The sequence below is a fragment of the Aristolochia californica genome, unplaced genomic scaffold (genome assembly GCF_029961685.1).
Source record: "Aristolochia californica isolate CCGP_79_NKW_82.1479 unplaced genomic scaffold, dmAriCali1.0.hap1 SCAF_3, whole genome shotgun sequence".
Classification (NCBI taxonomy): domain Eukaryota; kingdom Viridiplantae; phylum Streptophyta; class Magnoliopsida; order Piperales; family Aristolochiaceae; genus Aristolochia; species Aristolochia californica.
This window is the reverse complement of record NW_027181992.1, coordinates 3,397,590-3,414,854: the sequence shown is the minus strand read 5'-3', so window position 1 is coordinate 3,414,854 and position 17,265 is coordinate 3,397,590. Positions and strand designations below refer to the sequence as shown.

General features: G+C 37.0%; 3 protein-coding genes and 1 non-coding gene across 4 annotated transcripts; 3 read left to right on the top strand and 1 right to left on the bottom strand.

Annotated features, from left to right (window-relative positions):
- The first annotated feature begins 2,747 nt into the window (after positions 1 to 2,747).
- On the top strand, positions 2,748 to 7,475 carry LOC137958669 (uncharacterized). The gene is made up of 11 exons (XM_068805751.1): positions 2,748 to 3,176; positions 4,356 to 4,443; positions 4,537 to 4,628; positions 4,745 to 4,863; positions 5,053 to 5,168; positions 5,756 to 5,883; positions 6,001 to 6,087; positions 6,627 to 6,687; positions 6,811 to 6,851; positions 6,974 to 7,094; positions 7,200 to 7,475. Exons 1-11 carry the CDS (start codon positions 2,827 to 2,829, stop codon positions 7,257 to 7,259), a joined length of 1,263 nt encoding a protein of 420 aa, XP_068661852.1. The 5' UTR covers positions 2,748 to 2,826; the 3' UTR covers positions 7,260 to 7,475.
- Positions 7,476 to 8,242: 767 nt separating this feature from the next.
- LOC137958668 (uncharacterized) lies at positions 8,243 to 11,751 on the bottom strand. Its single transcript, XM_068805749.1, has 2 exons — positions 11,357 to 11,751; positions 8,243 to 9,641 (listed from the first exon to the last, which is right to left on the bottom strand). Exons 1-2 carry the CDS (start codon positions 11,454 to 11,456, stop codon positions 8,476 to 8,478), a joined length of 1,266 nt encoding a protein of 421 aa, XP_068661850.1. The 5' UTR covers positions 11,457 to 11,751; the 3' UTR covers positions 8,243 to 8,475.
- A 943-nt stretch (positions 11,752 to 12,694) lies between these two features.
- Positions 12,695 to 12,778, top strand: TRNAL-CAA (transfer RNA leucine (anticodon CAA)). The gene has a single exon. It is a non-coding gene; the product is annotated as a tRNA-Leu (tRNA).
- A 120-nt stretch (positions 12,779 to 12,898) lies between these two features.
- Positions 12,899 to 15,710, top strand: LOC137959890 (probable inactive purple acid phosphatase 16). The gene is made up of 6 exons (XM_068807298.1): positions 12,899 to 12,976; positions 13,135 to 13,489; positions 13,904 to 14,128; positions 14,258 to 14,540; positions 14,818 to 14,986; positions 15,317 to 15,710. Exons 1-6 carry the CDS (start codon positions 12,953 to 12,955, stop codon positions 15,524 to 15,526), a joined length of 1,266 nt encoding a protein of 421 aa, XP_068663399.1. The 5' UTR covers positions 12,899 to 12,952; the 3' UTR covers positions 15,527 to 15,710.
- Positions 15,711 to 17,265: the final 1,555 nt, after the last annotated feature.

Below are 17,265 nucleotides of genomic sequence, written 5' to 3'. Positions count from 1 at the left end.
GCTCACTCACTATTTGTTCAAGTTTTTTATTATATATATACAAATTAAATTAAAACTTTAATTTTATTTATAATTATTTATTAATTCAAAGTAGTTAAAATTCATCTTAGTTTAGTAACAAAATAGTTAAATAAAATTATCTTATAAAAAATAAAATCTATTTTATTATTTTATATAATAAAATACTCTCATTTTTACTTATAGAAACTCATGATTTAAATATTATATTTGATTTATAATTTAAGAGTGAAAATTTAAATATTACAAAAGTAACAATTTTATTAAGTATTTAAATATTATAAAAGTAGGTTTGATCCAATATGAAACGCGATTTTGTGTGAAATATGCGAAATAGTTATTTCAGCCATCCAATCTTGATTAGCTACGCGATGGGTTTGGTAAGAAATGACAAGAGAAACAAAGAAAGTGGAGCTTCGATTGGGCTCTGGTTTCGTTTCGCGCCGTTGATCAAAATCAAACAGCTAAGATATCCATTGTGCATCTTTCACACGAAAATCGTTTTTATATTGGATAAACCCTCTTATAAAAGTAAGTATTTGTTTAATTATTATTTTAATATATTTAATTAATAAATAACAATATTTTAAAAATATTTATTAATTACAAATTCAAAAAAAAATATTTATTATTTTAAAAAAGTAAAAATTTATTTTAGTTTAGCCAAATAAAACTATCTAAAATAAAATATAAATCTATTAAAGTAATTTTATATAATAAAATACTTTTTTTATAAAATAAATACCTTATTTTAAATATTTTTTTAATGACTATTGTAAGAGTGAGAATTTAGATGTTGTAAAAGTAACAAATTGATTAACATTTGGATATTATAAAAGTAAGGATTTGTTTAATTATTTTATTTATTTATTTTAATTAAATAAATATTTATTTATTTATTAAATTAAAACAAGTTAAAATATATTTTAGTTTAGTTAAATAAAACTATCTTATAAAATTAAATCTATAAAAATATTTTTTTATAATGAAATACTCTTTTTTTATTTACATAATTTATTATTTAATATTATATTTAATTAATATTTTAAGAGAGAGAATTTAGATATTAAAAAGTAACAATTTGATTAAGCATTTGGATATTATAAAAAATATTTAAGTATTTTTATTTATATTTATTTAATTACAAAATAAAATTTACTTTAATTCTTTAATTATTTATTAATTTGGACAAGTTAAAACCTAACTGAACTTATTAATAGAAAAGTTAAATAAGAACCATTTTATAGTAGTTAAAAATTTATTAAAATATTTTATTAATAATTTTCTTATGTACTTTCTACTATACTTTTTACTACACACATTAGCATAAAAAATAATTCACTTTTAAAATGTATTAACCCCCTATGATTTTTTGTTAATTACTCTAATCCGGTCAATAGAGCAAAAACTACTCTTCTCACAAATTGGCAAGGACTCTAACCCCCCCTTTGATTTCAAAAATAATTTACTCACTCTTTGTTTTATTTTGTGGGTAGAATAACAAATCTACCTAGCAAGTTATTTTAATAATGAACTAAAATACATTAATATTAATTTTTTTTACTACAAATGTTGTCGTGTTTGTTTTGTAATTTTTGAATCTGGCCATAAATTTACTATGACCTCCCTAGTGCCCCTGCTTGAAAATTTATATTATAGGAAAAAATAAAAATATTTTTCCTATGATACATATTTAAAAAAAAACCTTTAAATAGAACCCTATTACTATTAGTGACTTATTAGAAAATTACAAAAAATATTTTTAAATTTTCTTATAAAAGTTAAATGAACCTCTTATTGACTCTTATAGGGAAATAAATAACAATCAATAGTCAATCTATTATATTACTATACTTATCGATAATTTTTTAATCAAATAAAATATCAACACACAAAATTACAATGAAAATTGTTTCATGCTAAAAGTATTACAGCATCAACTGTCAAATACCTATTAATTTTTTTTTTTACAGTTTTTTAGCCCATATTTACAAGAAAATCTTACTTAGAAAATTATATAAATTTTTAATAAAATTTTTTAATTAGAAAAATATTTACAAAAAACATGAGACTCTAATAATCCCTAAAAACTTATTTCTATTAAAATTTATTTTTAATTTTTTTTAGAGCCATGAGGACTCCCCTGGTTCTGGTTTGCTGTTGAAACGATGGAGAGGGAAGGGGGTTACGACATCGGCAAGGACCTATTGTCGGGGATAACGGCTACAACAGTGACGAAAGCGGCGGTGATAAAAACAAAGGCTAAGGTGAGGGGAGGAAGCGAGTACAGAGTCGTCCGGCCAGCAGTTGTCGACGGCGGCCATGGCTACAACAGCAGATGAAAAGGGCTCGGCGGTGACGAGGGGGTAAAATACCACTTGGTCCCGCTCGTGGTTCCGACTCACTCCGTTAAAAAACCGGCTTACGAGCAGTCAAGCCGATCCCGGATTTCGAGCTGGGCTATCGAATCGAACCGAGCGAGCCGGCTCGGTTCGAAGCGAACCCTACACACGGGGGAAGATATCTTCGGATCTTCCCATGTAAATATATATTATCTTCCCGTCATAGCCGCCGATGACTTTTCCAACTGAGAAACCACGACAGCGTGGCAGGCAGATGACATCGTTCAACTAGATAAATGGGACCCATCTTAACTAGAACGCGTGGAGACCATCTACCATGCGATCATATTGTTTCTAACCCTTCGATTCCAAATGACTGGAGGAAAAATAAGCTTCAGAAACGCCTACTTGTCAGCGCAAGGCGAAAGCCTCAAATAGGCGTCCCGACGACCATCTTCCTCCTTCCATGGCGGTTCGCCGGAAATCTGGGGCGGTGACGTCTACACCTTCTCAAACCAAAGAGGAAGTAAAAAAGCCAGAAATATACGCTGGAGATCCTCCTCTTGCTCCTCCAAAATGTGGTCTTGTTTTTGTCGTCTCAACCATTCTGTTGACCCCTGTTTCGTACCTTCTCTTCTTCCACTACCAGATCGATTCCGAACTCCGTCGATCCATCCTAATCAATACTGCTATGAGCTTCGGTGGGTTTGTTGCTGTCGTGAAGATTATTCCCGTGGCGTCCCGGTATCTGCTGAGGCGCAATATGTTTGGCTATGACATTAACAAGAAGGGGACGCCTCAAGGAGCCGTCAAAGTGTACGCTTCTTCTTAGTTTAACTTTGTGCAAGTTTACTGGGAAAAAAAACATGAACTTTCTTGGAATTTGAAGTTCGACCTGATCAATCTACTGTTTCGTTTCACTTGACTTGGCTTTTTTGGGATTTAATTTTCGTTGCTGTGACTGTCTTACTCTTAACAACTCACTTGACTTGTATTCCATTTCTGTGCTTTCGAAGCCTTGGATGGATTATAATCCAGTTGGTTTGACTAGGACTGAAGGAATGAGCTGTTACCTTTGAGAGTAATAAATACTGATCTAGTATGGTTTTCTTGTCGTAATGAATTGGAAAGTGATGCATGTTACTTTTGTTCAAGTGCTAAAATGTGACCAGAGAGAAGACTGACAAAGTAGCTCCAAAAATTATCTATTATTTGCGATTCCTAAAATATTGACAATTTAGTTTAAAAAAATCCTAATGTTGAGAATTCTGTTAATGAACGAGAGGAAAGACAGAGAATTGCAACTTAAATATTTTTTTTCTGAGAAATCTATTACGATTTAGATTTATGCCATAGTTCTTTCAGAATAAAGAAATTAAGAGTCAGTTTACTCTTTTGAATTATCATTCACGAATCACCATGTAAATAAGGAAAGAGGATGAGGGGATAAAAGAGGAAGAGGAGAGAGAGGAGATAGGCGGAGGGACTGGGAAGAGGATAATGGAGTGGGAAGCAGAGAAGTTTTTGGTCTCATGACTGACATAGACTACTTCAAGGAAGAGGCAAAAATGTTGCTTTCAATTGCTTCCGATGTTTTACCTGCACTAACACTGGAATCACTATCAGTTAACCACGATGTATAAGTTCCAACTTCGAAGATACTAAGCTCCTTAACAACCATGCAGAGTCTATGAGATTGGATTGTGTGATACTTTGTGATAGACACATTTGACACAAGTCTCTGAAAGGACGATGATAGTGTTTCCTATTATATGATCAATTCTAGAATGCTTCTTCTACAACTTATATTGTCTAGGATCGAGAAAGTCAATCCCAGTTTTTGTGTTCTTTTATTATAATTTAAAAATATGTGGATCAGAAAAATGAATTCGATATTAGATTCTACTACTACTGCCATCATGAATAAATCATTTTTATCTTACCAATTTACTTGAATTTCTCTGGTCATACTGAACCTTTTTTCTACTTTTACAGGCCTGAGTCATTGGGTATTGTCGTTGGATTGGTTTTCCTTGTCATTGCAATACTGTTTCAACATTTTAACTTCACAGCAGACTCCAATGTATGTATTAGAATATTTTGTAATTCAATTAAGCACGATTTTCATTGCATTTCATGTTAAATACATGTAATTTTAATCAATTACTTGTATCAGTGGCTTGTAGAGTACAATGCAGCATTGGTATCTGTCTGCTTTATGATGTTACTTGGGTTTGTCGATGATGTTCTTGATATTCCCTGGAGAATGTGAGTTCCTATATATATTTGTGTTTTTAGAGGAATTACTTCCGCTGGAAAGTCTCTATTAAACAATGATTTACTTGATTTATTCTGATGCTCTCTTATTTATTTGTGAAGAACAGAAAACTACTGTTACCCTCATTCGCTGCTCTTCCCTTGCTGATGGCATATGCTGGACATACAACTATTATTATTCCAAAACCTCTCATTCCATATGTTGGGGTAGATCTCTTGGATCTTGGTAATTCTTTTCTTTTTCTCCTGTTCCATCCTTTGGAGGGATGATACAGCTTTTTAAGAATTTTATCATAATACAGGAAGCGCTCGGTCTTAAAATAAAAAAGTTACAGGAAGCACTATGTCTTAAAATAAAACAGTTACTATTTCGATTATGGTAGAGTTACCATCTTTTTTTTTTCTTTTGTGGCAGGTTGGATATACAAACTCTACATGGGCCTATTGGCAGTATTTTGTACAAATTCTATCAATATTCATGCTGGCATAAATGGTCTTGAAGTTGGGCAAACAGTTGTGATTGCATCTGCAGTAAGAACTATCACCTATGTGTTATGAGATTTTTTTTTTCTTTCTTTTTTTGAAAACCATGTGTTATGAGTTTGACAATCCATGTGTGTATGTGACACCAAAAGGTGGAGGTGCTCTTAGGTTGAATGGAATCTTAATCAGTTATAAAAAAACTTGTATGTGTCTCCCCTCGTTGTTGAGATTTGAGAATGGCCACTTTTGGCCAATTTTTGCACTCTCTTCTTTCAGTTATTATCATTCCCTAAACTACATCATAGTCAGGACTGCTCTGGAATGGATCAACTAGAAAGGAAGGGAAGCAGCAGACGCACGAATGGAAGGGGGAAGGAAAGAATTTTAATCCCCAAACTTTTGCTTCAAATAAGCCCTTCACTCCATGCAAAGTTTCACTTTGAACTGTAGATTTTGTCGAGGAATGGGAGAGTCACCTCTTAAAAATAAAAATCAACTATGATGAAATCAAGTGTCATCAAATAAGATTATATTTATAGTTGCCTCATATTTAATGCTAAATGGTCCGTGTTATTCTGTCACAGTTGAACAAAGATGCTGGTATGCCAGTTCTTGATATATAGCTGCTACTGCAGGTTTTGATTCACAATGTAATGCAAATTGGGACATCCACTGATCCAGAGTATCACCAGGCTCACGCCTTTTCCATTTACCTTGTTCAGCCCTTACTTGCTACATCTTTGGCTTTGCTTTCTTATAACTGGTAAGAACCTCCTGCCTTTTCTTCATCTTATCTTAATTATTCTATATCTTAATGAGTTTTGTTTTAAAATCACTATGATATTCTAAGTTTATTTTCTTCATTTACTTGAAAATGTAGGAACCCTTCTTCAGTTTTTGTTGGTGATACATATACATATTTTGCTGGGATGGCTCTGGCTGTAGTGGGCATCCTAGGGCATTTCAGGTCTATTTTCTTTTCTCTCATCTTAAGCTTATAAGAAGTGGTTATTAAGAATGACATGTGCAGGTTCCTCAAATAGCAACATGAGATGCTATCTACCATTACCTTGTTAGTGGGAATATACAATTTATGAGAGATTTGGAGGGAGAATTTTTAGCTTTTTTGTGTTTAAAAGACACCTTAAGTGAGCTGTAAAGACAGCTATCAATGAGGCAAATGTAGAGGTACCATGCAGAACATGTGGGATACTTGGGCCTGAAATTTTGGGCTTCCAGTTCATTTATTAGTTCAAGTCAGTTACAGAGATGTCATGGTTGCTATATTCAAGTACTGGGAGTTTAGTATCAAATCTGGGTGTTAGGAACTAAGTCTGAATTATAGAATCTTAAAAAATAGTTCATATGTTGTTTTCTTTCATACAATAAGCAAAGGAAGCTGTATTAATAAATGAAGGAACTTTAACAATTTTTTGAGATAAGATTCATAATAACCATTTTTTCGAGGTCTATCTTTTTACTAACCATTTTTGTTTGTTTTTGCAGTGAAACACTTCTCCTGTTCTTCCTGCCACAAGTCCTGAATTTCCTTTACTCATGCCCACAGGTTTACATGATATTCTTGATTTAAACTTTTCTCTTTTTTTTTTTAGGATGTTTTACATAGTAGTTGTGTTTTTGGTTCTGCTAAGAAATTAATAATTTATTTTTTAATTTGTTTATTGGACAGCTCTTTAAGATCATTCCGTGTCCTAGGCATCGCCTGCCTAGGTATGTATGTACTCTTTTCTTGTTAAGAAAGTTGTATTTATGCATTTTTTTGAAAATCAATCTGCAGAAAGTTCCATATATTTTATTCTGTAGCCTACTTGGAAATTCTGTGTTTGATGCAGATTTGATCCACAAACTGGGTTGTTAACTGGAACCAAGGATGGGACTCTTGTCAACCTTTTCTTGAGGTTATTTGGCAGGTGTTCAGAAAATTCTCTTTGCATCAGACTTTTGATATTCCAGGTATAAACCCTATACTGGAGAATGTTTTTGTCTGTTGGCCAGTGCTTTCGCCTCTTCTTGTTATTCTTTATAAGCTGATATTATTCTTCTTTTTCTTTCAAACAGGCCATCTCTTGCCTCCTGTGTTTTTTGCTGAGATATCTATTAACCGGTTGGTACAAATAAGATCGACCAGTAATCAACCATCTGACCGATTTTCGCTGATAGACACGGGATTCACGAATACGGAAAGTTTTACATCATTTGTAATTAAAACATGAAAATTTTCGGTGGACTCAAAAATGTTTCGGAATTTATTTGTATGTGGGATTTGGATTTTTCCATGGAAGGCATTTTGGCTCAATAACAGCATCGATAGGGAGAAAGATTATGTTGTATTCATCTTCTTGGCAAAAGGAATCAAACTGGAGAGACCTGTGATATGATAACAGAGGGGCTATTCTACCTGTAAAAATCGCTTATGAGAGCATCCATCTCCTATTCTACAAATAAATATTTGCATGACCGTGGAGCAAGGTTGGAATCATTAGTAATGGCGCCCAAAGATATTGTTTTTTCGTAACGTACTTCTTCTGACCATACACTGATTTCGTTGTGTTGCAGAAAATCTTCCAAAAGTAAAAAAAAAAGAAAAAGAAAAAAGAAACTAACATTGAGATACCCAATGCCGCTGAATAGCCAACAGGTCTTTATCTCAATTGAAGGAATTGTGATTTGTTAACACCTTTGCTTTGTCTGTACGTACAGCTGCACTTGCAGTTAGCCTCCATTAAAATATTGACAGGTGGTAAGGTGAGAGAGTCACTGGCTCACCTACAAGTGTATGGGTAGGGCTGACTGCCTCCCAGGATTCTCAATCTTAAAGGGTTGATGAGGGGCCCTCCTATACATGAACGCTTTCCTCCTTATCTCTGACCAGACAAGACGACAGCTTTTGACAGCAGACACTCGGAAGAGATACAAAAATTCACGCCATCGAATGAGATACCGGAACCTACTCCCTCTCTCCCGTGTCTCCATTTTCTCCGCCTACACAAAACTTTCTACGGTTTCAACTACTAAAGCTTTCTTTACCTTCAACAACTGCAAAGACCATTTTCAGAATCTGAACCAGTTCAGACATCAGTCTGGTATTAATACTTCACGTATACGACGAGCAAAAACCCAGGAACAAATACTTAATACAGAATGAACAGCTGTCGCTGTTTCATATTACATCGCTTCTCGTGGAGGGCCAGAACAAAATTTGGGGAAAAAGAAATGAATTAAGCAATAGACTAGTGCATCACGCATCGGTAAATCTTCTCACATACATAAATTCCTTTTGCCTAGATAAAATCCTCACGCCAGATAACATAACGTCAACTACACACACAATGACTCAAGAAACCTGCTTTTCATTCCCACCCGCTACGAACACTTCAGCAGTCCTGTGATGATGATGGGTCATGGGAACACAAGAATGCACCGAGTTCCATTGCAATGAAGATAAAGGTCTTTTCTCAATCTCCGGTCTCTCGTGAAGGTAATTCACCCTCTTCCTCCCTCGGCAGGGGTTCTTCCAACCATTATCATTTGCCTGATAATCATATGCATCACGCTGATACCTGCAAGTTCTGTACCTGGAGAAATTCCGATTTACTCTGTTCCTCGAGTATGAATCCCCAGTTCCCCCTACTATTCCACCATCCCTTCTACCACAATCCTCTTTGTTTACTTTGCCGTCACACTGTCCCCAGCCCCAAAAATTCAGTGCACCTTGATCCCACACTGTGTTCTCCATAGGACCATTCTCCCATCCATTGCACTTCCATGCAGGGCTGCTACTATTCTTATAATCATAATCACCTTCCCACTGATCATGTTTCCATGAATTTTCAACAGAATCCGCTAAAACATCTTTAACTGGATTAACAGGGTCTTCAACATCTCCCCAGCCACTTGAAGTTACTGGTTTTTGTACTTCCCAACCAGAGGACATAACTGACTCTCCAGCACCTCCCCAGCCAGTTGGATTAATTTTCTTGTCAGTGTCTCCCCAACCTGATGGCTTCAAAAACTCTTCTGCATCTCCCCAACCAGATGGTTTGACTGGCTCCTCTGCACCACCCCAACCAGATGCCTTGATTGGCACCTCAGCATCTCCCCAGCCACTGCACACTATTGGCTTATCTGATAAGAGATAAGAATCCCAGCCACTGGATAAAGTTTGAGCTTTCCCATCCATTCTTTCCTCATCATCAGGAGGTGGAGGTGGTTGATCTAATTCACTCAAAAGTTCAGGATCAATATAGCAATTCCAATCTATTTCATCAATGTATATATCAGGATCAGGCAGAGATATATTGCATGGAACACCGTGCAATTCTGCCCAAAATCTGGCTTTTGCATTTCTAAATGCTTCTTCACCAGCTGAATCATTCCATTGAACAACATTCGTGTAGAAGCACATGAGTTTCTTTGTTTCCAAAAGCTTTCGCCATGAAATTGAACAATTAGAATAACAAAATTTCTTCTCCCATGAGGAGACTGAGGGCTGCCAAGACCCTGCAACATCAAGCAAAAAGAAACGCATTTAAAGGAAAAAAAAGGCAAAAATAACCCCAAAAAGGCAAAAAGGTAAATAAAACTAAGAAACATATAAACAGCATATGAAAGAATTTCCTTAGCATGAAAGTGATGCATGGGAAAAAAAATCCTGAAATGTTATAATTGCCTCTATAAATGATACAAAGTGACAGATAAAGAAGCTAAGAATCTAACAGCTCACCCAAATAGTTCTGATATAGGAAGCATGTCAAATTCCAAAAACCCACAAATCCTTCTGTTTTAAACTCAAATTGTTACATTTGAGTAGCCGATTAAGTTCACCACCATAAGACGAGTAACTGATCATACTGTACTAAACTATGAATCAATTTTTAACCACTCTGGTTGGTGCAACGTTAACAGAAACAGAGTTGTCAGCATTACCAACTTAATCTCCACAAAAAGGGGAAGTCTGCAAATTTAACAATGCTATGATAGAATATTCATATCACCCAAACATGACACAAAAGAACACCCTCAAACAACCACTGGATCAAAGGGTAGTATAACAGAGTTCAAGAAACATAGTAGGCAAGTCTTGCATTAATGAACGCTATCATTAGTACAAAGCATGACTAGATCTCATGACATGAGAAATCACGTAGTACATGACTCAGATGTCAAGAAAGCATTGAAAGTTGGATTACAGAGCTCCTAGCGCAGGATTCTCCATTATGAACTAGAGATACCATGTCATTCCCCCGATAGCTATAGACTCAGAGATGTCAAAAGAGTTGCACATAGGAGACAGAAAAAGTTGAATAACATAAATGTAAAAATCAAAAGAAATATGAAGAGGTCAAATTGTTAGCTCGAAATACAGAAATAAATCTACAAGCAAAACAAATATCAATAAAAGTTCAAACATCTAAAAGTCGATAATAATATAATGGCCTAAGGCCCTAAATGTAACAAACTGGTGAATCCTTGATTGTACAAAATGACTTGCCTTAACTGAAAGCCTCAAAGAATAAAAATAAATAAAAATAAGCCACATTTGAGATGATCATGAGAACCATAAAGTCATGGAGATCATAAAAAAGATTTGTTCATTCATGAAGTGCACAGTTCAAATCAAGACCTCCTGCGTAGTTGAAGGAAAAGACACTTGTGCAAGCAACGTAAAGAAAATGATTTTAGACCAACGGCCTGATTGCAAAGCAGCATAAGATACGACAAACGTTAGATAACCACAAACATCAGGCAAAAGAGACTCAAAATGATTTCGATAAAGATTTAAAAAACCTCATGTATTTCACATATCCAGTAAGTCTTCTCTATGTCAACAATCACAAGCGAAAAAAGTCCCTAAAATTCATACAAGAAATGTGCATCCTACGCAAGGATGTGAGATAATCGCACAAAGAGAGACACAACAAACTAGAGCATCAGGGATTCAGACACTTTTGTGTGTTTTTTTCTGAATTCTAGAACGTTAAACGGAAAACTTGCCATGAAATAGCATCTAACCCTCACGGACATTTAAGAGATCATGGGATTCAAAGAAACAACAGGACAACCACATCGAAATGCCCCAGAAAGAAATACTAACATACAACCAATAATAAATAACGACGAACCCTTCAACAACAAGCGAGTTATCACGATTGCTAGGAAAGGGTACTGCAGAACGTAAAGAAGATTATTAAGTGAAGTTCAAGATAAGGACAAACCTTCTCTGCCAGAGGGAGGCCTCCTGTTCTTTGATCTGGACGGTGTATTAGGACCTTCTTGATGACTACTTTCCCTGTGGTGCCCCCTCCAATCACCCATTTTGAAGTCGATAACTCAAACCCACCTTTCAAAGAGTTCTAGAAAAAAAAAAAAAAAAAAAAAAAAAGCAGTTTCTGCAGAAACGAGTGTCTCAAGCTAGAGAGAGAGAGAGAGAGAGAGAGAGAGAGACACAGAAAACTGATTTCGGAAAACTCAGAAGCCGATTTCAAAAGCTGGGTTCTCAAAATTTGCGCGAATATCCGAGGAGATTGATTTCAGGGAATGAAACTTTCAGAGGGCGATGGCGGTTTTTGAACGGAAGGTAAATGATAACAAGGTCCAACGTTTCGGCTTCTTAGCGAGATTCGAGATTGTGTAGAGCAATCTATAGAACCTGTCTTTTCTTTGTTAGTCCAGAGAAGACAAAACACCCATCGGATAAACTATTATTACAAAAATGCCATTATTCTTGTTAGGCACTCCATGCCGATTCCTGATACTTGATTTTATCAAGTCGGCAAAGACTTCATCGTTCTAATAACGAAATTACCCTTATTTACGGGGTACATTTTAGTCAAGCGTACCCAACCTAAGTATGTACGGTGTACACGTTGAAGAAATACAAACAATTTAAAAAAATAAAATTTATATTAGTAATAATAAAACTGAATTTAATAGTAATTTTTTATTTTTTAAAACATTATTGCAAAATTTGGCACGTACGGAGTACGCTGCGAGCTAATAATTCCCCTATGCGTGGATTGCAAGTCAAGGACACCACCCTAAGCGTAGATTTGTAGATTTTTTTTTTCTCGTACGAAACAGCCATTTTTACCGAACTGTACTTACACGTGGCGTGCCATGAATTACTAAGATATAAATTTAGCAAAAAGTGGGGACAGAGGTAGTTACCATTTTTGGAGAAACGAGGAAAGCATGAGAGGGTTAAATAATCACGACTAGTCTTGAAATATCGAATAAATCAAAATAATGTGCTTTGTTGGATTTATACTTGCACTCGTAAGAAATCACGCTGGATTTGTCTTTTTTATGTCTTTCTTCTCCAATTCCCTAAGAACATGCAAATGACACTTGTACCCCTTCTCTTTCTTTGTCTACGTGGAATTTGCTGCCTTGCCAGAGAAGCACGCGTAGGAGAAGACAAAGAAGATTTCGGAAGAGGTGACGTATTTTTTGAGACGCATCATGGGTTTATAGAATGTCCAGTGATGATAAGAGTTGACTCACTACTGTCATAGACAAATAGATTATTATTTTATAACGAATGAAGCACAGCAGTCAGGATGGCCGAGTGGTCTAAGGCGCCAGACTCAAGTTCTGGTCTTCGTGAGAGGGCGTGGGTTCAAATCCCACTTCTGACACACATACTCTTTTGATTTTTATTTTGATTTTTGATTTTTATTTTGATTTTTGATTTTTTAATTATTGTTAAGCCACCAACATCCTGCTCTCTCTGTGTATGAGATGAGGGAGAGAGCAACTCAGGTAGACGGTGGTGGGTACATTTTCCCTTAATAAACCAGACTATATACTATATGAATTCAAGTAGTTTGATGCAGGTATAGAGAGAACAGTCTCTGATTGAATCAATTTTAAATTCTTTCTCTCTCGTTTGGAAGGACTGGATCACTTTTATCTGCCAAGCATATTCGTGCTCCGCCTGACCTTATCATTTGTCTGCTCTTGTATGGATTATGGCTGTTTGTAAGAGTTGTAGTTACTTGCCTGGCGACACCGGATGGGAAAAATGGAAAATCCTCTCTCGCATCAAGGGTCTTCGGCGATGGAAGGCCTGTGCAGAATTGGCTTTCTCTGGAAATGTTTTTCCACCATCTTTTTGTCTACCTCTCTTTTGGTATGCGCGACCAATGGCAACAGCAGTAGCCGGCCGATGCCTATTCTACGGACGTCCGTGGAAGAAACACTGCGATTCTCCCCAGATTCGTCGTCGTTCAAAATTGCTCTGTTTGCTGATCTCCACTACGGAGAGGATGCCTGGACGGATTGGGGTCCTCGGCAAGACCTCAACTCCGATAGAGTCATGTCAACTGTACTTGAAGCAGAGACTCCAGGTGACTACCATCTCCTTTACTCCTCACCATTGTCTTCTTTCTTCCTGTTCTTCATCTAATTCCTGGATTTTTTTTCTACGATGTCTTCCTTCTGCGAACACCTATCTGGGACTGCTTGCAACTGGGTTTGTACCCTAATCACTATGATATACAATCTAATACTCGCAAGGGTAGAGATGAATTAATCAATTAGTTAACAGCTTGGTACCCTGATCAAAGAACGATGCTTTTTTGTACAAGACATGTCAGGCTTCTCACTTGCAGCGGCGTTCTATTTCACTTAAAAGATGTTTTGAGAACAAATTGTGATATGCAAACCAATGTAGGAATGAGTGAACGGGCATCCATTGGAAATAGCAATTCTCCCCTTTCAGATTTCTGTTCTTTTGTTGATCATAAGTTTGATTGCTGCAGATTTTGTAATTTATCTCGGGGATGTCATCACGGCTAACAATTTGCCTACTCCAAATGCAAGCATGTATTGGGATCAGGCCATCTCGCCAACGAAGAGAAGAGGGATTCCTTGGGCGACCCTATTCGGAAACCATGATGATGCGCCTTTTGAGTGGCCACTTGAATGGTTTTCTGCTGCTGGGATTCCCCAACTTCAGTGCTTGTCGGCCCATTCTGAATTTTCAGGTATGCATTATGGTATCTCGGTCTACTGGATAAATACATCGTTCCAACGATGCTACCAGAAAATAAGAACAGTAGTTTGATGCTGTAGCCTTAATTTCTCTTGGCTGATGATTTCGACTTCCATTTAAGGTGGAAGGGATGGAAATTGCAGCTTCAGAGGGATTGGGCGTGTGGAGTTGATGGAAAGAGAGATTAAAAACGACATCTTATCCTACTCTCGCAGTGGACCTAGAGATCTTTGGCCATCTGTGTCTAACTATGTATTGAAAGTTTGCTCATCAAAAGACCCAAAGCAAGCAGTTTCTTTTCTATACTTCCTAGACTCGGGTGGCGGGTCTTACCCAGAAGTCATATCCCATGCTCAAGTTGAGTGGTTCCAGCAGAAGGCAGAAGAGATTAACCCAGATTCCAGGTAGACAACTGTGAAAGCATTCTTTTCAAAATTTCTCTATGGATTTACTTTCTTGAAGGATTCAAGTATTGGAATCGAATGACCGGAACATATTTGTTTGGATTCTGTGACTGGAAATTATATTTCTAAAAGGAATTCCAGAAAACATAATTCAAGACTTAGTGTCCTCTCTTTTTTATACCTTTTGGCAATTCAACTCTGAGATTTCTAATTTGATTCACACTAATCCCTTTCATTAATGGGATAGCAAGTATATAAACCATCATTCCTTTTGCAGTGTTCCTGAAATTGTGTTTTGGCATATACCAAGTAAAGCTTTCAGGAAAGCTGCTCCCAAGTTTGGAATACACAAGCCCTGTGTAGGTTCCATTAACAAGGAAAGCGTTGCATCCCAAGAAGCAGAATGGGGGATCATGAAGATTCTGGGAAAAAGGCCTTCTGTTAAGGTATGAGGATTAAGAAGTGAAGCATACATCTTATCCAACCATGAATGCACCAGGAGTGAAAAAAACAAAAAAAAGCTTCTGTCACCCTAACCAAGGAAAATAAATACATGCAGTAATGCACCTGAATATGCAGTTGTATAGGTGTAAATGTGGACGAAAAAAAGAAAAGAGCGAAAGCTCATATTCTGTCCGAGTTCTCAATGCAAATTATGCACATTGACCAACGGTATTGAAAATTTGTCATAAAAACTGTTGACCCCATTTTCCAATTTCACTCACCCCTGTTACTGGTTAGAGTTACTGATGTATCTTTCCTTTGGCATCTTTCAGGCTGTATTTGTTGGACATAATCATGGCTTGGACTGGTGTTGCCCATACAATATGCTCTGGCTCTGCTTTGCCCGTCATACTGGTTATGGAGGCTATGGGAATTGGCCACGAGGTGCTAGAATTATTGATATCACAGAACAGCCTTTCTCTCTTAAATCCTGGATAAGGATGGAGGATAATCTCACGCATAGCATTGTGGTCCTCAGTTAGAAGAGTTTCCTCCCTTCCCAGGCTTCGACTGCAATGTTGTGATGGCCGTAAATTCTGACCGACTCGTCAACGAAGAACGGAGTGAAAAAATTTAAAATTCCTGCAAAATTTGTCACTGTACTATCTATATAGAGCGTATTTCGTATAGTGAAAGAAGAAGAGATGCCTTTGTATTTGTGTTTGACTTGGGCTGTTAATTCTGCTGAGAACTCTTGACAATGGAGCAACAGTTAACAGATTACAGACATGTCATTCAATCCATCAAATGAGGTAGACGGTGAGAGTTCATTGAAGTATGAGCAAAGAGGTGCAAAAACACAGAGATCTGAGAAAGTCGTATCTTTACAGAAAACCCTTTTCGTTAACGCCTTCAATTGTTGCTGTCTGACACTGAGATGTGAACGCTTCCAGCATTGAAACTACTACTCTTCATCTTCTCGCCTAGGTGAAGAGGCGCTGTAACCAATCCAACGGTCCCCATCGAGTGTTGGATGGACGTCAATGTCTTGCTTCTTTCAGAATAAAAGAGGTCTTCAACGCGACTCTTAGTGGGATGCTGTGACCTGTGAAAGGTCTTTTTCTCAGAGCTTTTCAACGTACTTTCTAACGGTGTCCATAGGTTGGGTTGCTCAGGGAACCAGACCAGACATGAAAAAAAAGCTGCATTTTTCATTCTAGGTTTCGTTTCATCATAATCATAAAGCTTAATCATTTCTCTCGTACTAGCCAGAGAAGTGACCTGTTCTTAGCCGAACAAAATGAAACATCTGAACCCACAAGGCCTAAAATTGAAGTAAAAACAAATCAAACATCTCACACATACTGCCTTGTTAAGGTCCGAGTAGCATCCCTGATCTTGACAAGATAAACTGTGTCTGACATGAAAAACAATCTGTCTGAATTAAAACAAAACAGCAACGTCCATGGCCGCTTCTCTGGTATCATCCATCTCGGAGGTTGAAGAATGAAGCTGCTTATGCCGTTAGTAACAGTTATGACCCCTTTTATTCTTCCCTTTTGGTTTTTTAATCTATACCTGCTCTTGTGATTGTCTGATGCCAACATGAAATTGGTAATGGGTGAATTTGATACTGAATAACTGTTGGTCCACCTTACTTATTCGAGTTAGGTGTACTGCCCTCCACTTGTTACTCATTAATGCACTGGATACTGTTAGCCATCCGCGCGCGCGCGCGCGAGAGAGAGAGAGAATCTTGTCTGGGGAAAGAGGAAAAGGGGTGGAGAAGAAGGCGGAGGTCGAGAACGGAAAAAAGTACAGACAGAGTGGCTGTAACAGCTGTTGAAGGGGCCAAGCTGGGAGAAGAGTGCTTCTGTGCTTTGGCACTCGAAACTGGCCATAATTACCCATAATGCCTCTCTGAAAGAGTTCCCACGTTACTGTTTGAGGCTATCAATGTCTCCTTGACCGAATTCTCGAAGTGGCAGATCGGCCATGTCCGTCCAGGACTACATGCAAATGCAGGTTTCAGAGAATAATTGCAGTACTTTTCAGTTCATGTAACAAGTGGGTGATGACTAGGAAACAGGTCCGCCCCTTGAGTTTATCAGTAATTTCTGGATTAATTTGTTACGAGTCTATTCGAGTTATATTAATGGCTGCTTTCTTCGTGTTAGAAGTGGGAGTGCAAGTTGTTAACTGTCTTCGTTGTCTGCAAGCAAAGAAAAGTAAGGGTTCTGAACGAGCGTATTAATCGTAAAGTAAACGAGGAAAAAAGGAA

Excerpts from the sequence above, each read along its gene's own strand:
- LOC137958669 (XM_068805751.1), top strand. The coding sequence starts at position 2,827 with ATGGCGGTTCGCCGGAAATCTGGGGCGGTGACGTCTACACCTTCTCAA. Across the intron at positions 5,884-6,000 it reads GCTTTGCTTTCTTATAACTG|GAACCCTTCTTCAGTTTTTG; the intron begins GTAAGAACCTCC and ends TTGAAAATGTAG. Across the intron at positions 7,095-7,199 it reads TCAGACTTTTGATATTCCAG|GCCATCTCTTGCCTCCTGTG; the intron begins GTATAAACCCTA and ends TCTTTCAAACAG.
- LOC137958668 (XM_068805749.1), bottom strand. The coding sequence starts at position 11,456 with ATGGGTGATTGGAGGGGGCACCACAGGGAAAGTAGTCATCAAGAAGGT. Across the intron at positions 9,642-11,356 it reads GCCTCCCTCTGGCAGAGAAG|GGTCTTGGCAGCCCTCAGTC; the intron begins GTTTGTCCTTAT and ends TTGATGTTGCAG.
- LOC137959890 (XM_068807298.1), top strand. The coding sequence starts at position 12,953 with ATGAATTCAAGTAGTTTGATGCAG. Across the intron at positions 14,129-14,257 it reads GGCCCATTCTGAATTTTCAG|GTGGAAGGGATGGAAATTGC; the intron begins GTATGCATTATG and ends CTTCCATTTAAG. Across the intron at positions 14,987-15,316 it reads GAAAAAGGCCTTCTGTTAAG|GCTGTATTTGTTGGACATAA; the intron begins GTATGAGGATTA and ends GGCATCTTTCAG.